This window comes from Chiroxiphia lanceolata, chromosome 2 (assembly GCF_009829145.1).
Source record: "Chiroxiphia lanceolata isolate bChiLan1 chromosome 2, bChiLan1.pri, whole genome shotgun sequence".
In the NCBI taxonomy this organism is placed as follows: Eukaryota; Metazoa; Chordata; class Aves; order Passeriformes; family Pipridae; genus Chiroxiphia; species Chiroxiphia lanceolata.
The window spans coordinates 82,244,770-82,268,265 of record NC_045638.1 but is presented as its reverse complement, the minus strand read 5'-3'; the positions used below and the strand labels follow the sequence as shown (position 1 = coordinate 82,268,265).

Below are 23,496 nucleotides of genomic sequence, written 5' to 3'. Positions count from 1 at the left end.
CCTTCCAGGACCTAAAGGGGGCATACAGGAAAAATGGGGACAAACATTTTAGCAGCATCTGTAGTGACAGGACAAGACCTTAAACAGAAAGAGGGTGGGTTTAGGTTAGATATGAGGAAGAAATTCTTCATTGTGAGAGTGGTGAAGCACTGGCACAGGTTGCCCAGAGAAGTTGTGGATGTCCCATCCTTGGAAGTGTTCAAGAAGAGGCTGGATGGGGCTTTGAGCAACCTGGTCTAGTGTCCTTGCCCACAGAAGGGGTTTGGAACTATATGATTTTAAAGATCCCTTCCAATCCAAGCTATTCTGTGATTCTATAATGATTCCAAACTTCCAACTTCCAGATATTTTCAACTAAACTACTCAAGGATAAATATTGTGGAATCATATATTTTCAAGCAACAGTTATCTGCTGGCAGGGAAGAGCTAGACGTGTTATGCATCTTATGTTTCTGCTTTCAAACTACATTTGGATACGGAACAATAAACTCATCAAACTAGTTCTGAGCATGGATTTTCTTAACACTAACACTGAGCAATCCCACCAAAAGCAAGAGCTAGTAGAGCTGCTGCTGCAGGAGTAAGGAAGAAAACAGCACAACATTCCCAGAGAGCCTGTAGTGGGTTGTGCGACAGATGAGCACATCAACAGTCCATTTGGTGAAAATAGGACAAGAAAGATCAGAGCAGAAAAAAATCCAGTATCTCAGGAGCAGAGCTGTGCAGATCTTTTTTAAGGCACTTGATGGCATAGGATCACAGGGCTCTCTCTAGTATTCTCCAAAGGTGGGCAGGAAAAAACTCCACAAAAGCCTCAAGTCTCTCCAAAGTAAAAAGCAGAACCCACAAAAAATGATCCAGTGAAACAGAAAGGATATAGCCATGGAGAAGTAAGAAAGGTGAGGTTTTGCTAAAATGAAATTCACTGCCATGCTATTCCCCGAAGCAGCCTGTATTCCTACTGTGTAAGTACTGAGCCCTAAAAATAAGATTTCATCAGCGTTTAGGATTTGCATCAGATCTGAAACAGGAGGAAATTCTACCTAGATAGAGAAAACAGAGGAACTCAAGGTCTCTGGAGAGCACAAAGCACAGATGGAGGACAGCATACTAGTCACACCATCAGGCATCTGTACCCAAGCCTAATATTCCCCTGCATGATCAATGCCCTGGGACTGTACTTCTTGGGTATACTGTTTTTCATGTGCCAGTTCTTTGTCCTCTATTTGTTTTCTTGGCAGGACTCAGTGCAAAAGGGACCTCGGTGTGTAACAGAAACCTACTAAGGAATTTGTAACAGCCTATCTAGAGACTAAGATGAAAATACTGCAGTTCTGAAGCAGCCACATCCTAACCCATTACGGTAACACATAAAGGTGTTGCTTGCCAGGAGCAGCCTCATGGAAAACCAGCCTTTGAGAACCCAGCACATACGGATATTGCTCATAAATAACTGCAAAATAAATGAAAATTAAACTCACTCCTGGGTAATAAATCTACCTTTCTCAAAATTAATAGCTTAGGAGACCATAAATATTTATGAAAAAGGAGGAAAAAGTAGAAAAAAGTCAGGTAGAACTCATAATTTGTTCCTTTGAAGTGTTGGATAGTCACTACAACTCTCTGACTGTGAAATTTAGTCTTTTCTGTCATTAGATATTGCCTTTCAGTTCCAGAGTCTTTTCTCCATGTCTCCCCAGAAGAGAAAGACCAAGAAATAAGAAATTACAAAGTCTACATTTTTAAGTCTTTTAGCATTTGGAGAGTACTTCAGGATCTGGCTTGTCCGGCCATGTGCTAAAGGAGAACTTTCCTGATTTAAAATGCTTTAAAAGCATATGTCCTATAAAGTAAGGTGCCCATAGCTAGAAAGAAGTGTACTCATACTCGTGTACCCAACAGCTAGAAAGAAGTAGGCACTTTCTTCCATTATGTCCATTCAGTGCAATAAAACAAGGATAAAAGTTCTGAGACCCATAGCTGGGTTATAAAAAGCAACAGAGCCACTGGAATGAGATGTTTGAGACAAGCAAACGTCAGGTCATGGCTCCTCAAGACAATCTGTCAGAAAGATTGGTTTCCTAATGCATGTATGTGTACCACCGTGTATTTTGTACATCAGCAAGAAAGAAAGAGAAAAGGACAAGAGCTGCAGGTGTTAGTCCAATAAATGCTGAGGGCTGTGCTTGGAGCCCCTGGTGTTGCATGGCACTGGTTTTGCTGCACAAGTTGAAGCATGCCTCGATATTTCAAAACTACAGTTAATCAATCCGAGAGCTCCTCACATGACTGCAGGGAGCAGAAGAGACTCATTTTGCCACTTAGTGTCATGGTCTAGTTGACAAGGTGGTGTTGGATCATAGGTTGGTCTTGATCTCAGAGGTCTTTTCCAACCTAACTGATTCTATGATTCTGTGATTATTCATGAATTAAGCAAATGATGAGTGAAGCTACACTTGCAGATGAGACAGACAAAGAGGCATAGGGGCTTGAGATGCACATCGTGCTTTGCTAGTTACAAATCCTCCAGGCTGCTTGTGGCACTGTGACCCCATATCAGTAACAGAGTTTAGGAAAAATTTAGAGAGTCTTACCAAAAGTTTCTATGATGTTGCAACTTTCTGTTAAAAAAAACCCCTGAACAACCAAACAGAAAAATAAAAATAAATGCTAGGGCGGTGTTTTGTAAGACACAGCAGTGACATTTGTTCATGATATGGATGAATCAAACAGAAAATCATGTACTATTTTACAGGGGAGGATATGTTGCATGAGGAAGGCAGAAACTAATAGATACCTGTAGCTTGTAATAAACATTGCCTAAAGTGAGCCACCCATATCCACATTTATGTGTGCAGAGCACTGAACATCTGCCATAACTGTGTGATGGATAGTCCCTTCCTAAGTATGAAAACATTGATATGAGCCAAGATTCTCAGAAGTAATTGTCAGATCTCACTTGCATGCCTGACTTGAGATATTGCAAAACAAGAACTTGCATTGCAGACAGTTCTGGGTAACTGCCCCTCCAGTTTCGATCTTTTGACAGGAATACATTGTGTACTATTGCTCTTGAAGTGTCTTCCTTCAGCAGCAAAGAAGAAAAAAAGAAAACAGGAAGAAAGGTATCAGTTATTCTCACCTGATTAACTGCCATGGTGAGCCAAATCTTTGCTGAAGCTGATACAAATCTGAATTATTTCCTCAAGGCATAGCACACTGCAGATCTATTTTACAGAGGTGCTTCCAAGACAATTCACAGTGAATTAGAGCTGTCTATAAGTGAGAACACTGAAGAATTTAGAGCAGGTATGCTCTTGAGGTAAATGGATTTATTTGCTAAGTTTGCTTGTCAACCCCATCACCTGGTGTTCAGTGCTAGTAAGAACTTTCCTTGCTGTCTAATTTCAGAATACCGTGATGGCTTTATACAATTTTCTTTTTTGATTCCTATTTTTTTAATTGAGCATTGCCATTACTCTTGCCATATAACTCTAAAATAACACTGAGAGAGAGAGATAAACCACACAGTCCCAATCTAAAAAAAAAAGAAACTATTTCCCTCACAGAGAAAGAGTAAGGACTGAAATATGGCAGTCAAAAGCCACTGCAAAACCAGAAGCTACATAGTTGGAAGCAAAGTCTCTAGGCAAGCCAGAGACTTTTTTGCTACCACAGGGTAGTTTCCTCTCACTGCAGGAAAAACCTCACATTTCTTCATCTAAGTCCCCCTCCCCAAAATAAATGCACCAGGAAAATACTGTTATAGCAACAAATTTTGCTGGTATTGAAATGTCTGTACGGAACCAATTAGCTTTGAATTGAACAACATGGCTGTTCTAGGACAATTGTGAAGCCAGCCTGGCCTCTGGCTGTCCAGGATTCATAGCCCCTTCTATATATATATAAATATAAAAAAAAGAGCATTATAATTTAGGGCAGTGAGAGGGGTCATTCTGCTACATTTTAATTAAGAAATGTAGCACAATTTAACAAAAGAAAAAAGTTCTGTAATTAGATGTTTGACAAGTTTCTTACAAACTGTAGCATTGCCTCCAAAACAAGAAAATGCCAACATTTACAGGACAAAATCATAGAAATTGTAATAACAACTGGCACTCCATGTGACAGTTCAAGGTGAGGCATGTTACTGAAATAAAATGTCACATGGCAGAAATGAAATTGTAAAGAGGAAAGATGAGTTGCTTAGCTGGCTGAACCTGATGGAAACAGAAGCTGTTTGCTGAATAGAGAGGAAGGGAAATGTCAGGAAGAACAAGAGCTTGACTGATGCAGGTTTCTGTGAATGAAGCACAACCTATAGCGTGTAGTCTGAGGCTGCAAAAAATAGGTGGGACAGATGGTGAGTCCAGAAATAGCTCATAAAGGCCTCAGGGAAGAGCTGAGGCCACTGCTTATTGGTATGGGATTTTCTCAACAGCAGATCAGGTCTTGTTAGCTACGATCTTCCTGGATTTTCCCCATGTACTTGGACCTCATCCAAGGTTTTCCAGCTTCCAGCTTGCATCTTCATCTGAACTTTTTCAGCTGCATTTCTACTGAGACATGGCCCATACTGGTCCTGCTCTCCTCCTACCACCCCAGCCCAAATGGTGGGTTTTCCAGAAAAGAGCCATGGCCCACCCTGACCAGGTCTTTGACCTGGGTGACTGGAGAATCAGACCCCGGAGCACCTACAGATATCTGAGATACAGCCTGAGTGCCCCAAAAACCAACCTTTGTGGCTCACTGGAGGGAGCACAATGAAGGAAGCCTTTACTTGAGTTGTCTGTGTTGCAGTCACAAGAGCATGGCTATTTTATGAATATTTTATCAAGGGTGCATCTGAGAGGCTTCTTGCACGGAGTCCTCATCTGAAGAGCTCCATGCTTTCTAAGCCAAATTTTTCTCCTATTGTCTCAGGTTATTTCAGGGCAAGATGTCTATGCCCACGGCATGGGGTTTGGACTGGATGATCTTTAAACTTTTCTTCCAACCAAAACCACTATATGATTTTATGATTCTATGAAGAAGAAAGAACTTGGCAGAAAGAAGGATCCTGGAAGCTGGGAAGATCCTGGAGATGGAAGAAATGCATGGACACAAACTCTGGAGATGCCCAGGTACCTAAGCCAGTAATGTCCATAACTAGGAACTGCAGCACCCACCAACAAAACTTAGTACTTTGCTTTCCTGCTGGGAGTTCAGAACCTGCTGAACATAGGACTGGGGTGTGTGCATGGTAGTGAGAGAAATTAACTGAATAGGGTAAAAGCTTCTTATCATGTTGGCAAATAAACCCCTGTACCCAGATCCACTATGAGTTGTCGCTACAACCATTAAGCTTGTGAGCAGCAGGTCCATGGTCTCATGGTTGGTTGGGGTCTATCAAGCCAATAGGGACCTCACCAGGGATTTACTGTGCCTGTAACCACTATGCCTATGTTCAGAAAGAACCAGGTCCACAGGCGGGCTGGGGACTACTGTGCCACTGTTGGATGTGATCTTTGTGGCACCGTTCTTAGTGTGATCTTTGGCACCACTGTAACAGAAAGGGTACAGAGGGCTCAGGAAGCCTTCCAAAGAATTTTTCTGCTTCCCACCTACAGCAACAAACACAACAGCAATTGAACATACCTTGTTTCATTTCTTAGATAACTCCACAGAACGTGGGCGCATTTGCTTATTAACATCACTGCCAACTGAGTCCTTAAACTCCCCCTGAGTCTCATATTTTAAATCAACTGTGCCACCTGGGTCCAACAAAACAAGCAGAAATTTGAGATACTGGAATAAATTTAATTCAGATATGCATTTAAGATATACAGGTGTTTTGAATGAACAAGGCAGAGCATAAACAAACAGCCCACAGCATGATGATGAGCAGCATGACTAAAACTGAGAGCCAGGGACAGAACAAGTCTCGCATCCTGAGCCAGAAAAGATCACTGGATGCAAGGTATCACAGTGACTTGAATCAAAATACCTTCAGAAGAGAATGGGTAATTTTAATAAACATATGTATGAAATGTATTTATTTTTATATATAAAAAATAGGATCCTTCCAACCAAGCTGACATGAGTTCAGCAATTATAACAAAAATATAGAACTTTAACTGTCAGAGAATTCACTACAATGTAGCAAAGTAAAGAATCCCCAAGTGACAGGTAGGGTGAAGCACTAGTTTGGGAAGACAGAAAATTATCCGTGGACTCATCAGACTCAGAAGAGAGAGTATTTAGATGCAGTAACCCTGCAGAGGCAGCATATGCACCATGGGTTCTAACAGAAACTTGAGACAACGAGACAATGGAGAGGGGAAAGCAAGGAGATGAATCTGATCCAACTATCCATGCAAAAAATTGGAATAGTCTGATTAAAGTTTTGGAGATTAAAGTAAAGTAAATTAGTACCTGTGTTGCAAAAACTAACACATGTGCAGGAAAACCAATGCACTACATACTCTGTGTGGTGGTTTGAGCCACCATAGAAATCTAAACCCCAAATTTCCAGGCTTCCCCCACCCCTTCCCACAATTTATCTCAACACCGAACAAACTTTCAGGCCAGAGGCTTCTATAGGGGAAAGGGGAAGTATATATACATTTAATTTACACAAATAAATACTATACAAGCTAAAAGCAACTATATATATATTATTATACACCTCTATCAGCCCCTTTAAACCTCTCCCTTTAACTTTAGTCCAGGAAAAGCCCTTAAGCTGATAGGTAATGCAGTCTTTCTCTCGTGGGACTGTTCGGGGAACCAGAACACTCCCTCCACCAACCTCCAGCTGTTTGCTGAAGTCCTTTCTTCCTCACGAAGTCCAAGAAGATAGCTCTGAGTCCATCCTCCTTGGTTCCGTGCCATCTCTGCTGTGTCATTCTCACTCTCATACCTCGGTTCGTAGGTTGCTGTAGTGTAGTCAGCTTATCAAACATCCTCCAAGTCAGTTTTTGGCTGCCCCCAGTCAAACCTCTGTAGGGCACCCGCCGAGCCTCTCTCTGGCCTATCTCCAATTTCGCCCAGGGTTTTTTCCTTCCCCTGGCACCGAGCTGCTTTCGTTATCAGCCTGTCTCTTTTGGCTCAGCTTCAAAATACTAAGCCTCGCATCCATTCCCACTTAACAGTGAGAGGGAAAAAGCCCCCACTCAGCTTTTGCTACAGGTGTTCGGTCCAGTTACAAACTGTCCCGAGCTCTGCAGACTGGGTGGAAAGGGAGGGGGAAAAGAGGGCCTGGCCTCCTCGCAAGGAGCTTGCCTCTCTCTCCCTCTTACCTTCAGGTGTTGTGAATCCCTTCCTTCACAACACACACTCACTCCAATGCTGCCTCCAACCCTGGCTTAGGCAGAGTTGTGGGGCTGCAGGGCCCCCTTCCCCCCGGAGGGGGAAGAAGGAGGCCCTGCCACCCCTTGGCCTTCTCTCACACACATAGCAGCAGACACAGACCAATTGCCAACAACTTCAGCTGGTTGTGTATATATGATTTTTCAGCAGGAGCGAACAAAACAAGCGGTGATTGGCCCTCAGGGAAAACTGCCCTGGCATCCAATCACCTCTAAGCCCCTGGTTCCCGGGGGGGGGGGGGCAATCTCAAACCATAACAACCTGTCAAGGGTGGTTTGTAAGGCTGACGAAGTGAAAGAGTCCAAGTTCTCACTGATAGACTTATTTCTATGTACAGTTGAGTAATTTAGTCACTTTGGTGATAATTAGTTTGCTGAGCCTTAGACTGATACGCTCCGGAGCCCACCCAGCTGTGAAACAAATGGATCCTCTCGTCGTGCGCCAGAATTGCTCCAATACTTTACATCAATATGAATCCATTAACAGCAATAGTTTCATGGGCTTTGAAGATGGTGTAGCACAGATGATGCTAAGAGACTAATTCTTACAATGATTTTATTAACCCTGAAGAAGTATGAAAAAAGAGCACTGGGCTTGGTTTCCCAGGACTGATTTCTCAGGGCTGGCAGTTGAAACCAACAAAGCAAATGTTCTGTTCTGCAAAGCAAGTGATTGTATTATATATGAAAATGCTAAAAAAAAAAAAATCAATAAACTGAACTTTCCAATGGCATTTTTATTTCATCATTTAGAAGACTGGATACATTAAAGATATGATTTATTTGAATTTTGTAAAGTTGCTGAAAACTAAAACACAGAACAATCAATTCTCCCTAAGTATCTAAGATACATATGGGACTACTCCCAAAATAAAACTATGTGCATAAGTTACAGCAGAACTGAAAGGACTTCACTGGCTTCAGTAGTTTGAGTTCACTCATTCAAAGTCAAATAGATTATCCAGAGAAGGCATGAAAAGCACTTCACAAAATTCCACATCCACAAATTTAAAGAAATCATTGAGCTGTTTATAAAACACTAAAGAAGCTATTATCTAAAAAAAAGGAGTGCTGGGGGACACGTGTATCTTCTATTGCAAAATGAGAGAAAGGCCAAAGCTCAGCAGTATGACGCAATGATACTGAGTTCCAGAGAATCTAGTTTTCTCAGGGAATATGTGTGGGGCCTCTTAGGAGCTACCAAAGCTGGTAGCAAAGAGCAGGTGAGGCTGCCACAGCTCCACATTCAGCCCATAGTGTGGCTGAGCACAAATTCCCAACAAGCACATGTGTATACACACACACCCCAGACATACACACATCTGGCAGCAAAGATCAACACAGACAGAAAACACAGTGGTCTCACACTCCCAAGCAGCACCAACGGTCTGATCCTGTTCCCCTCTCTGGCTGATGAGGATGAAAGGCTGTTAGTAGGAAAAATACACAAACAAACATATATGTAAGCATATACATATATAAATGAAGAAACACAATAAGGACCTCTCCAGCTTCTGGTTTTAGACATGGTCTCCAGCTGCTGACACCAAATGGAGTTTAGTGAGAAGACAGGAGAGACTATATTGCTCAGGCATGAGGCATGGACAGACAAACACCTGCACTGACCATCTCCTGCTCACATGTGGTTGACTGGACCCTTTTATCTCTACATTCATAGAATCATAAATTATGTTTTTCCCAATATGCTTTGATTTCTGACTTTTTCCACCTTTGATTTCTATCCAAAATGTTCATTGCAAGTCCTGTACAAACCCAAAATACACTTCCCATATGTTCCACAGGGTGTGCCCATCCCCTGTAAGCAGTACTGCTCTCAGTTCATGAGGTGATCCTGAGAGTCTCCCCAATCAACCCATTTGATGGTTTTCTCACCTGGACCACGGGCTGATTTCTGTCCTGTGAAAACCCTGGGAGCAGCCAGGTCAGGGGCTCCACTTCTCTGTTGAGGTTATTGGGATTCCCCCATTCCTTTTGTGTTGATGGAGACTGGCCTTCAGCCACACCATTGGCCCCTTTCCTTGCTGTTCTACAAGATGGGCTCCTCAATCACTTGGTGCAACCTGTGAAATTCATTCCTTTGAGATAAACCCTTAATAAGGTCTTACTTGTAAGAATGTAAACCAAGGTAAACATATCTAAAGTGGAGTTAATCCACTCATAATTATGCCTCTGTGCTCCTTTGTGTCTCTGGAGATGAGCACTTTGCCATCTAACCTTGCAGATTCTTCTTCTGTAATTTGAGAGACATCTCCTTTTGCATGCACTGAAACTTCTGCTGAACTCAGAATGAAGGTCTATTTAGATGCTACTTTCACCCCAGCTATTATCTGCAAGGAGTGAATCTACGGAATTGTAAATTGACATCAATTCTTAATTGTTAATAAAAGCATTTTAGGAAAAACAAATTAAATTAAGAGTAAGAAAATTACGACTACCAGATGCTACTCATGCAACTCTTCTAGGAGAACTTGAAGATGAAACACTGAGCTACTAGTGATTATAAACTAATATTTAAACTGGTCTCAGTACATATGTCCAGGGCTGTAGTCAGCTCACAGACCTATAATACTAATCAATACCATGCTGGAGTCTGGAGGGTAACTTAGCTAACTTTGGGCAAGATTCAGACTTCTCATGCCATGTTAAGATGGTCCAGGATAACCAAGACATCTGTACAAGACCTGTAGATAACACACAAAACCATGGAAAACTCCACCAAAATTTTGCTGTGGTTTCTCCTCTGTGGACAGCATGTGAAAAATGAACTTTGACAGATGTTAGCTACATTGCTTAGTTTTCTACCAGAGGATACTTTGACACTTGAGAAACCCACAAGGAGCAGAAATACCAATTATTCCATACAGAACAGAATAAATTAAAGCAGAAGAATGGGAGGTCTGACAAGGTTTATAATACATTCCAGCAATTATAGAATGGTAGTGATTTTTACTGCTTCTCCAGATCACCTGGAAACATTTTAATATAAAATGAATAAAATAATCACTTTTCCACTTTCTTACCTCCTACTCTACCTAAAATGAACTGAGTGGAATCCTTCAAAGTCAACTAATCTCATTCCTCACTTCCAGTTGATAGTTTTCCAAGTAACACTTGCCCACATCTATCAACATGTTGACACAGCACTCCATACTTACAGATAAGGCCAAGTCCAAAGCAAATATGTGAGGGCTTGTCCAATTTAAAAAAAAAAGGATTGATATTTCTTTGTGGTTTTCCAAACAGAAACAGGAATTTCAGTGAGGACACCTGCCTCCCTTTTTACATTTTACAATGTAAATTGTAGATTGTAAATTTTACAATGTTAACTTATTCACTAAAGCACCTCTAAAAAGATAAAGTTAGGCAGAAGCCTAACTTTAACTGTGCTCTAATGAAAAACCTTGGAGCGGAGGTAGGATTTTTCAGGAATGCTTATGTGACTTTGAGATGAGATTTATTATCAATGAAAAGTCAGCTCCAGAGCTTGTCTGACAGTCTCAAGTCACTCACTTGCCATTCCTTGGATAATTTCAAAGGCAAATTCTGCATTAGGACACCTACTTCTTCTAGTGACACAGTACTGGTGACAGGCAGGATAACAGTGAGTTTGCATGGTAATTTGTAGTCTTTATTGATATAGAAGATTTAAGTTTTACAGAACATTAGGCAAACCCACCCTCTTACTTGCCCGGTACTTGAGGATGAACAGTTACAGACAAGAAAATGATCCAGTTACTTGTAGTGCAGCTAATTATTAAATTACATTAAAACTGTATTAACAATATGATATTGTAAAATATAAGTTCATGTACAGTATATAAATACAATAGCTTTCTGTTCCTTGTCAGGAACATAAGCCAATCACATACATTTTTCAGTTTAATTTAGCTTGTGCTAAAGTATATTTCCATCTTAAATATATATTAATGTAAACCATACCTATGAAATCTCTCAGTTTTACTCCCTGCCTCTTAACTTGCAGCTATTACTACAGTACTATAAAAGCTGAATGAACATTCTTATTCAGAAGAGGTGTTTCTGTCAGAATTTCCTATCTTTTAAATCTTTGGCAATGCTTCACAGGACACTCTCTTTAGTCAGACTTAGTTTTTTACAACGTGACATTTTAATCTTATCCAAAGTAAGATACTCTGATGCCTGACTCTTTCTATTGGAAAGAGCAGGCCATGCAAATGCATTGTATGAGTGTTAAAATAACAAAAATCCTACACTGTAGGAGAAAATTGACATTGTGCAAAACATCTTAATAAACATTTTCAAGATTCAAATGATACAACATTGTTAGACGTGGCAACACTGGCCCACTGCATAAACACACTACTTCATACCTGGTCAGTCAGTGGCAACACACCTGTCTGAAAATCTGCGCCCTGACAGGTTGCACTGCTGTCAGACACGGCAGTAAGATGTGTATGGCTTTGTATTTGGGCCAGGTTATCCAAAGTCTGATGGCTAAGTTTAGACCCCTCAAACCTATCAAGCTTCTAAACAAGTTACAGCCTTTCAAAAAGATATGGTACCTTCACTGGGCACCAAGGCCACCTCTTTAAGTTGCAGGTACCCAGGTCAGCAAATCTTCATTGATAGTACCATGGCAGTATTCACTTGCACCTGCCAAATTAACCACCCAACTCTGAACTGCTCAAGTCTTTCTGCACGCTGGTAGAAGCACTTTCTCAGAGCTGCTCACTACAACACAGTTGATGCAGAACAAACAGTGTGAATGGATTTGAAAGTCCTTTATTCTCCAAACACACAAGGAGAAAGATGAAAAACTCGCAGGAAAAATAACTTGTGTTTAAATCCTCTCAGTCTACTAAAAATGTTCCATGTACAAGTATTTAATGTCAAGTAAAATATGCTGCACAGAAATATCCGTGTGTAGTGTATGGTTTTGGTAAAAAACAGATTCATTATGAAACAGATGGAAACACTTAGATTCCAAGTCTTTTAAAACAGCTTAAAGACTAAAAACCCTTTAAGATGAAAAGCTGAAGTTACCTTTTGTGTCTGCTAACTACCTGTATTTGCTCCTCTGTGGCACTTTCATAAGAAAGCACCTGGAGAGACTCCTCCTTTTAAAGTGCCTGCCAAGTATTTAACTTTGTCCATGCTAAAATGAAAATAAGAGCATTACTCAAAACTATTGCTTGAAAAAATACATGCAGTTTAAACTACATGCTATAATGAATCCCTATCAGAAATGCCCTCATCAACACGGAGATGAAAGTGCTCATTACAGTCACCAGATGGTAGATGACAAGGGAAATATTCTGAAAAGAAAATATATAGATATATTTAGTAATATATTACTCTAGCACTGTAATGCCAAATGGTAGATTACCAAATGGTAGATTTCTGAGGAATATACTGAAGGCAAGCAAAATATTACATATATTTCTATCTTAATTTGTAGGACTACATTGGAGAGGTTTTGGCATATCATATTTCTTGGAGGAATGTTCTAATTAAAAATAAGTTTCTTCAGAACAGGAATGAGTATGATAAATAGTTCTATTATTGTACAAAATACAGGTGGTTTTAGAAAACAAGACCAAAAATAGAGCTTCAACATTTGGAGGGAAAGTCATCTATGAAGTGTGAGACAGAAAGTCAAATATGAACCCTGAAAATCCAGATTGCACCTGGGGACTCAGTACACAGGCTTACTAACAAAACCAATTTCTGCCCATTTACCAACTTATCAACTTGTTCTTTTTTTCTTCTAAAATAGACCAAAGAAGCAAAAATATATAAAGGGTATGTTAGATACTATTTAAGGCAGAACAAAAGAATCCAAAGCCAATTATTATATGTTCCAACAGAAATAAAGATATGCAGACTTCTAGCAATAGGTAACAAAAAATACAATATTTTATACATTTGTATAGTTGAAATCAAGGATAAAGAAATGGTGTAAAAAATGGGTCAGGGTAACAGTTACCAAAAAATGTACAAAAATAAACTGTTTATCATCTGTGGTGTTGAATGTTTTTGCATCATGAAACTACTATTGCTCTGATAAACAACATCCTGTAACTTTTCATCCAGAGTCCAGAAGGGATATATAATTATTTTCTAAAAAAATAACGTATTTTCACATGTATACCCTACATCTCTAACTAACTATCTCTCTACACAGTACCAGTAGTTGAAAGCAGGTCCTGAGTCAAGAATTTCTTGTTAAGGAACAAAATAGTTCACAGCTCCTCGTTATTACTTTAAACCAACCACCAAGTTTGTAGCATTTAAATCTGCAGGGAAGCTCTCTGTTGCGTTAACTAGAACTGTGGATGCAGGATAAACAATTTCTTCAACCGTCACATATGTCCCTGTTAAAAATCCAACAAATCCAATAACAGCTATAAAAACATCCTTAAATACCGTCCATAAACTTAAGTTTTCCTTGTAGAAAGTGAGGATTTCAACCAGAGGTGGCAGAATCAGTCCCAGAGTGCTGCTGCTGACGGCTCCAACGAAAGAAATTACCAGGTCTAGGCGAGGGATCAGAACTGCTACAGCACCTAAAACATAAGAGAAACACTGGCTTTAGATTCAACACCCTCATGAAAAACAAAACTGCAAAATATACATAGTCTAGCGGTTCAGGCTTTTTACAAAGCTCTATCATTCACTGTTTTTCCAGCTCCAAGTGGTATGCACGATATAGATTAATGCCTGTATTTGTCAGTAAGCCTCATCCTGATGCTCATCTGAGATACTTGGTTTCAATTCTGAATTTCTGCATGAGCTGGCAGAGCTTCAAGTTAAAGTGTTCTTGTACTTACAGGGTAAATAGATTTGGCCTGCAAATCACAGAGAAATGAGCAATATGAAATTGTATGGACATGTTTTCCTTTTTTGGTTGTTGATTGGTTTTTAAGATGAAAGAATAAAAGTTGAGGAAGATGAAGGGAAAGGGCTGTTGCAGGCTGCCCAGCAGACAGTGGGCAAAAAAATACTACCATCAACTAATAGATATAACTAAAAATCTAAAAGTGACATAAAATTATTCAAAATTAACAAAACCTGCTTGTGACTTGGCAGTCACAGTCATTTAAGTCACTTTACCCTACAACCTTGCCTCTTGAAAAATCTTGGTTTATACAATTGCATTTAATTTGTAAAATGTTGCTGTAATAGTTGCCCAGTTAAATAAATGAGAACTTCACTCTGCCAAGAGGAGTCTGAACACAAGGCCAACACAGCCTTTTAAGCATGGCCAGTCACTTACTGAACCTACAACATTTATAGAAACAGAATCCATCATGTTGGACCAGAAACTTCTGGTTTTAACCCCTTCGGCTGGTAAGCCTGGGCAAGTACCCTAGTATTAACTCAGATACAGCAGTTGTCTGTCATGTAATGTTTTCAGTCCTGTACCAGCTTTCAAAGGCCTCTGTATGACCCCTGTATGTGGTGGAAATGTCATTTTTCCCTCCCATGAATATATATAGCTTTGTAGCTATCAGACATTAGTGTAAAAATCCACAGCACTGGCCTGCTTGCCACTTTCTGTCACTTCTTATCAGAAGAAGCAATCAGGAAGAAAGGGAATGGGAAAAACAGGTGTAAAAGCCACTAGCACATAAAAAATACAACATAATATGTTTTGGTTCTTCCATACCTCTTCTCTTAACTCCTAAGCCATAATAAAAGCATGTTTGGCTTTAGAAAAACTTCACCAATCAAATACAATGTAGACAGTGTTTATGGCAATAAACAAATCACAGAATCATAGAATCACAGAATATGCTGAGTTGGAAGGGACCCATAAAGACCACTGAGTCCAACTCTTAACCCTGCACAGGACCATCCCCAAGAGTCACACCACGTGCCTGAGAGCCTCATGCAAATGATTCTTGAATTCTCTCAGGCTTAGTACTCTGGGTAGCCTGTTCCAGTGCCCAACCACCTTCTGAGTAAAGAACCTTTTTCTAATACCCAACCTAATCCTCTCCTGACAAAACTTCAGGCCATTCCCTCGGGTTTTGTCACTGGTCACCACAGAGAAGAGATCAGTGTCTGCCCCTCCTCTTCCCTTCACCAGGAAGTTGTAGACTGCAATGAGGTCTCCCCTCAGTCTCCTCTTCTCCAGGCTGAGCAGACCAAGTGACCTCAGCCGCTCCTCATACCGCTTCCCCTCAAGGCCCTTCACCATCTTTATTGCCCTTCTTTGGACACTCTGTAATAGCTTATGGAACAAGGAGGGAGGAAATCCCCACATAACATGTGAGGATCAAAAACACAAGGCGTGAATCAGCTTTATAATCAATAAAACCATGCTTTCTACTTGCAGAGCATCTTTGCTGTGGGCTGAATGCCACCGGCTGCCTAAAATTCCGACATAACGTTGATTATGAAAGGCAAACATACTCAACTGATGCTTGTGTTGACCTTCTCCATTAAGAATATCTAACCTGGGGAAACTGCATTGGCAAATACACTCAAAATTCACTTACAGAACAGAACAGGTATCCACTGCTACCAGCTAATTGTTTGTCACATATTTTAATAAAACTTGTAACTACAGAGATCTCACATAAAAAGGAGGTAAGACTGAAGGTACAAGCCTGCAGAGGGATAAAGGATTCTCCAGCCCATCCTATTTGAAAGGAACATAGACGGCACAGATCTGCCAAGAAAAATCAATTAACTTGTTTCTACTTGTCATGACTATAGTTTAGTAACACTTTGTGATTCTACAGAGATATGAGAGACACCACTTGGCCACAGGAAGCTTGGGCAGAGACAAAGGTGGAAACCTTAGAAACACCCTGACACTCAAAAATAGGCAAGACAATGTTTCTTTATCTCACTGCTAGGATGGACCTACTCCATGCCAACCAATTTCTTCCATTACTTGATATGACATTTGGAGACTGAAAATGTCACATGTTTATGTGTTATCCAGCACAGAGCTTAATGAAATGAGAAAGAAATTATGCCAAAGTTAGTAAAAGTCACAAAGTACCCACCTCTCTAATTTTTGCAGCCATAACCCTGTTAAAGCCATAAAAGTAAATGCCATGAATGCCTAAACCACACAGGATGAGCGCCCAGACCAGACTGGCAACATGATACTTACACCATCAAACCAGGTCCAAAAGTAACTGAAAAGTGTAACTGAAGTATATTTACAATGTCTCATAAAACTCTCAGCTAATTACTATGTTATTAATATGAACAATGTGTTGTTCAGAAGTAAAAGAGAGGGCTGCACATTTATTATCTTGCCAATTCAATAGATGTAGTGGGTGTATTCATTTAATACAGATTTTCAACTTCTGTAATAGGCCTTTCAGTTCCACGTGTGTCCAGAGTTTAAAAGGCACTCATTAATTTATAGTTTATAGTTTTGATTGAAATACTCTGCTTTATTAAAATAATGAGAGTATGTTTCATATTTTTTAATTGGAAAGAACCCCCAACTCTAGTTTATAGTTGCTTTAGGTTACAGAAAAACAAAATGCTGTGTGTTGGTTTGAATCTCATCAAGCACTTGTCTGACTCATACAAATTTGTATGGATCTGGATATTGCTGTGGGAGGAAGTTTGGAAATTTGCTTCAAGGTTTTAATTAGTGTCTTATTTATTCTCTAACAATTGAAGAGAAATACAACTCATGTACTCAAGAGTTAAGAAAGGGGTCCATTTTCCAGAAGAAGTAAACAAGGGGCATTCCTACAGGTATGAAGTCTGATTTTCTCAGCCATGTGTAGGTTTTAAAAATACAATGCTAAGAAGAAATTGTGAATTTGTACCAATATCTGCAAATTTGCTAATGGTACACTCAATCCCTTCATCCAGATCATCAATAAAGATATTAAACAGAGCTGGTCCCAACACTGATCCCTGGGGGTCACCACTAGTGACTGGCCACCAACTGGATGCAGCACCGTTCACCACCACTCTCTGGGCCCGGCCCTCCAGCCGGTTCCTGACCCAGCACAGAGTGCCCCTGTCCAAGCCGTGGGCTGCCAGCTTTTTCAGGAGAATGCTGTGGGAGATGGTGTCAAAGGCTTTGCTGAAGTCCAGGTAGACACATCCACAGCCCTCCCCTCATCCACCAGGCGGGTCACCTGGTCATAAAAGGAGATCAGGTTGGTCAGACGGGACCTGCCCTTCCTAAACCTGTGCTGGCTGGGTCTGATCCCTTGTCCATCCTGTAGGTGCTGTGTGATTGCACTCAGGATGATCTGCTCCATAACCTTGCCAGGCACTGAGGTCAGGCTGACAGGTCTGCGGTTTCCCAGGTCCTCCTTGCAGCCCTTTTTGTGGATCAGCATGACATTCGCCAACTTCCAATCATCTGGGACCTCCCCAGTGAGCCAGGACTGTTGGCAAATGATAAATTAATAAGACACCTTTTTTTTGATCAACATTTAAATTGTCCTTAGGCTTGAATAAGAGTATGAGGGCCATATGAACAAAGCAACCAGTAGAAATAATGAGAGATAGCATCCTATTGCTTCTACCTTAAACTCTGCAGTCTAATCTCAAAAACTACTACTAATGAATTCTCCAGCCTCTCTCAGCTATGTAGTCACTTATTTGTGTCAGCTGAGGCTTTTTGGTGGGAGGAATACTGTAGTAAAACTATTCTATTTTCTGATGGGACATAACACCCCAGTGGAAAGATGCCCTTAATTTTACTCAGTTTATTTTGTAGTGCTGCTTCTTTTACAACTTTTTCTCCTCGTTACAAAATCAGCAGACTACTTGCTGGACTTGCTTGCTGGGAGGTTAATTCTAATGAGATTGCTAGGGGCAAAAAAAAGTTTTGCCATCTCCACCCAACTTAAGTGCATTATAGCTGCAGATGAAGTCAAATATGTGATTACCATATTCCAATACTTCCTCCAGTAATCAAATATTGAGCTACTTTATTTCTATCAGAACGTAATGCATATGCCATGCTAAATCCCTGAGCAAGACTGGTACAGCTGTAATTAGGATCTGTGGATCTAAGTAAAGACTGAATAACATTTTGGTCCTGTCCATACACAGTTCAAAAGCAAAGCATATTATGACTTCATCAGGAAACTTTAATCACACAGGTCACTCAGAAAGCCTATTTTCCATGTTTCTAGTAGGACTTAATTTATTAATAAGCATCTTTAGGAAACCTGAAAGCAATTTTGAAATTTAAAAGGCTAATAATAACAATAATTTCCACTATATTTTCCTTTTCGTCAGTAATAAAGCTGTTTAATATCTCTTTACTAAAATCATTAAAAGAAATTACTTCTCAGATAGTACCAGATTTTAGATTTTATCTAGTATTTAAACATAATTCTGACAAAAATTATGGTCAGTGGTATTTCAACAATGCACCTAAAGAAAATAAGTGTGTTTCCAGATCAGTAGTACAGCCCAAGCAAATTATCCTAACAGCAGATTTCATAAATAAGTATAGTCAAAAAGACTGAGGGCTTTTAAAGTACCAAAAATATTGGATATTACTAGGCGGTGGTAACTTCACACAGCTGAAAAGCAAAATAATTGTCTCAAGTGACGTACAACCAGTTCTCTTCAAAGGCAGTGACAGTGCTGAAGAGGTTCCTGTTCTGCAGGAAGATAGCACACTCCACTCTCCATTTGTACTTCTTTTCCTGTCCAAACCAGAAGACTACAGCATTGACGTATTAAAGACAGATGTCTGACATACATACAACTTCCCAAAAACACAAAACAAAATTATATTTTTAACAGACAGATGCCTATGGTATGACAAAGAAAGGGTCCCTTCCAGGAGTTAAAACTGCCTAAATTAAACATTTGGCAAAGAATTCTGTTTGGAGGTAAAATGGCAAGTAAAAATATCAGCCTGAAACCTCCTTCCTAATCAAACATCCCAGGCTGTGCTCTGTGTCCATCTTTCTTAACAGCAGCAGTGCTCAGCCAGTCAATCTGGCATCCTCTTCTTCCCTTTCCCCTACTGCAGTGTTTCCTGGATCCCCTTCCCTATTGCAGCACCTTTGTATTTTCTTCCAACTCCCTCCTCCTTTTCTGCAACATTCTCCTCCACACTGCCCAAGTGTTTTTCCTTTACCTTCTAAGAGAATAGAAAAACATTTCTCTGCTACAGACTACCCCAGAAGGCTTAGCCAGTTTGACTGCAAGGAGTTTACATGTGCAGGCTGGACAACTAGAAGGTCAAGATATCTACCTCTTCTCAAGTAGTTGTTTGACATGGGAATCCACGTTGTCTTTTCTGTGCATGTGTATTTCCATGCTCTGTCTATGAGTTGTAACTTCCACCTTGGCTTGTAGGCAGGCAAAGCAGTGGGTGCTGCCCCTTAAACATCAGTTGGACATTGCTGATTTATTTAGAGAACCACAATAAATCATTTATCTCTCCTTTATAAAACAGTAACCTACTACACTGCAATTAAAACTATTCACATTTTAAAAATAAATGACAAAATCTAAGAAAATTCAGTATTTCAATAAAATATGTATTTAAATTACTAATTAAAAAAAATGCCTTCCCTGAGAGTTCCACAGTGGAAACCAAACTGTGTTTTGATATATATGTACTAATCTGCAGATAAACTAATGCAAATAATAATTTAAGAGCATTTGTGAATAATTTACATATTGAAAGACCCAGTTTAAAAAAAGGATTTTAGATAAAGATCCTGGTATTATATAATTATGAATTAGAAAATTTTTTTTTCCTGGCTAGAAATGCTATTTAACATAGAGTTTGAGGTGGTGTTTGAGCTGTTCCTTGAGATATCAGAATACTATAAGATACATACAGAAGATAATTTCTTTAAAAACTTCTTCAACAGAAGTAATTTTCCTAACCCAATTTCCTAAAAAATATGTTTTTAAATACCAGCTTAATCTCAAAACCAGAACTAAATAGGAACAAAGCAGTAGACAGACTGCAGTTATATTATGAGGTGACAAACGCTACTTGCACATTAGCAAGATAGAGATATAGCTTGCACACAGGATAACCACATGTATCATATAGTTTGGCTTGGCCTTTGGAATGAAAAACGCTTTCCTCACTATCTTTCTGCAACACAGAGTATGAGAGACAGAGACAGAAAGTACTTCACATCACCTGCCCTCATATTACAACTCAATGTTTATAATTGCTTTGTCCTGTATTAGTAGAAAAGACCAGACTCGTACAGGAGAAGACGGTTTCAATATCCTTACCCTTCACAAAGAGAGATGACCCAGGATGCTGCCTTGATACACAGTAGAGCCCTGTTCAGGGAATGGGCAGATCCACTCCTTCCCCCCTTCACACCACTTTCTCAGACAGGTAAATAAATTCAGTTTTTACAGCACTGTGCAGAGATTTCAAAGCTGTTTATAAAAGGGTTTATATTATTTTTATTCCTTATGTAAAAAAACACATTAAGAATTACAGCAGACCAGTAATTTAACAGCAGCATTAAGTCTAGCCTCCCTACCAGGTTACCTAAAATAACTACAAGCCAGGGTGAAGGACTGGCATGTATGACTGGCACAAGACACCCATTACAGGACAGCATTCCCCCCATGCTCTACTAATAAAATTGCTTCCCTCTAGCTGTCTGTGCTTTATACAACCCCAAAATTTAGGCAGTGTAATTCATTCAGATTTCAGCTTCCAAGACCTGCACCCATTTTAAGCAGAACCCAGTGTCACAACAATCCTATGCAGCAGAAGCTGCATGAGCAGGTACAGCTTTACAGAGACAGGGTTGGAATAGCAGTGACAGAGCTATGAGGCAATTCTTCCCCTACTCACCTCCTCAGGACCACTCAAAGTGACTTCTCTCTCCAAGTCAAATGTCCAAGTGGTAGTTAATCAACTGCTTGACCTCCTCATCCTGTTCTGTCTGCCCCCATCGGATCTCCAGAATTAGTGTATTTTTACTAAGCAAACCAGGCAGTGAGAGGCTAAGGAAACTCCTCATGCTGCACTTTGTCCAGAGCTGCAACAGCAAGTGATCTTCATAAAACCAGCAAGCAGAAGTGCCTGGCACAGCACACACTGGATTAGGTGAAAATGTATTTGATCATTTAATTAACTACAGTCCATAGGGACACAAGTGGCACTTGGTTAGACTGTTAGATCTGAAGCATTTTATTTATTCATTTGTCTCTGCAGTAAATTTATTTGAGCTTTGCTGCTGGTAGTTTATCATACAAATCTTTCTAGGCATACTTCAGTGAAATAATGCAAACAGCTGTTACATGCAGCTAGATTCTACAAATGAATGTAAAGCATGCAGCAAAATTCATTAATACTGTGCTCTAAATGGATGATCCTAGATCATTTCAGTACTGAGACTTCCCACTGTCAGTCACTCCCCTTCTGATCCTAAGGACTCACCAGAAATGAGTCCTCCATTGAACTTTTTTCCTCTTTGGCTCAGTCTCTCAAAATAATATTTGACTCTGAGACAGCTGAAAGGTTTCCAACAGTGCAAGAAAAAAATTAATATTTGCTTATCCAAGGACAAGACTGTTTTTGCTACAGGGAACAGAAGAAAATAGTTAAGAGGAGTGGTTAAGCCTTGAAGAGCCAGTCGTGATGCTTCCAATGATGCTGAAAAGTCATATTTGCCTCTACTCACTGTCACCACTCCATACTTTCCAATCTTTCTCTTGGATACACTGTGTATATCAAGATATGCCACAGGAAAGTAGGCAGGGATCCATGGTTGCTATTTTTTGTCTCATAACAAAAACAATAATAAGTTAAAATAAGTTTATATTAAAAAAGTTTGTCTTGCCATTAACCTTGAAAATAAAATTTTCATTATATACCTTTTGATTACTACATAAAGTGAGCAAGAAATAATGTCATGAAGATGAAACTGAGCATACATAGCTTTAATCTTAAGCTAATATGCTTTGCTCCATAAATACATATATATGAAGCAGAAAAATTGCCAAAGACACCTTTAGGAATAGTAACTATTACTTCTCTTTATTCTTTGGGTTTCTTTCCTATTTCATAATAAAATTTTATATTTCTTTAATAAAGATGATTAAAGAAACAGCTGATTAATATGACAAAAATATCTATGTTATTGTGGAATTCTATTTCTTAAACAGCAGATTAAGTTAGCTCTCCCTCCTCTCCCCAAGTATTAAAAAAAACTACAGAACAAGCAGATTCTGTTTTGTAACTTTAATAAAACTTCTGAGTCTCTAACCTGTGTTTTTGGAGAGGGGGTTATATGTGCTATAGCTTCCATCAGCAGGAACACATTACTTTGCAAATGGAATTTGCAAACCAGAAGACATTATCAGACCAGCTTGCCTAAGGAGGGAACTCATGACAGAGTTCTGTCCTAAAAAAAACAGTACAGAGGAGGTGAAGCAAGGACATGCTATAAAAGAGAAATTGGAAACATCACGTGGACATGTCTGGATGGTCTCAGGAAAGGCAAAATTCTACTAAACAGAGACATTCAAGGGATGCCAAGGACAAAAAGAAAAGCTTTTACAACCACTTTGATAACAAAACACTGAAGATGGAAATGTGAGCCTGCTGCTGAATGGGGTGTGGGATTTAGTGACAGTACACACAGGAAAAGCTGAGGTATTCAGTGCTGCCTTTGCTTCAGGCAGTCTCCTGGCCCCCACTATCAGCGAACGAGCTCAACAGCAAGAATTACCATCAGGGGATGAAGATTGCATCAGGGTGTATTTGAGAGAACTCAAACCATAAAGGCATAGAGGACATGAAGGGTTGCATTCAAAAGTGTTAAAGAGAACTGGCCAATGTCCTAAAACCACTCTATACTGTCTTTGAAAAGTCATGGAATTTGAGGGAGATCCCTGGTAACCGGGGAAATTAAATGCCATCAAGAAAAGCCAAAAGATTAATACAGGGAAATAAAGGCAAGTCAGACTTCCTTTGGTCCCTGGAAGAATCATGGAGCAAGTCATCTTGGAGCACGTTTCTGGGCACACGAAGGAGAAAAGGGTGTCTGGGAACAAAAAAGTAATGGATTTACGTAGGATAAATCATGTCTGACCCTCCTGATAGCCTTCTCTGATACAATGTCTGAATTTATGGACAAGGGGAGAGCAGTAGATGCCATTTACCTCAACTTTAGAAAGGTCTTTGACACTGTCT

The 23,496-nt window shown here is 39.8% G+C and overlaps 1 protein-coding gene across 1 annotated transcript in view; it reads right to left on the bottom strand.

Annotated features, from left to right (window-relative positions):
- Positions 1–12,115: 12,115 nt before the first annotated feature.
- Positions 12,116–23,496, bottom strand: part of SLC36A4 (solute carrier family 36 member 4) — a 91,819-nt gene continuing 80,438 nt past the window's right edge. The window contains exon 11 of the mRNA XM_032680348.1: positions 12,116–13,915. Coding sequence (XP_032536239.1) covers positions 13,608–13,915 — 308 coding nt within the window. The 3' untranslated portion in view covers positions 12,116–13,607. The remainder of the gene's footprint in view (positions 13,916–23,496) is intronic.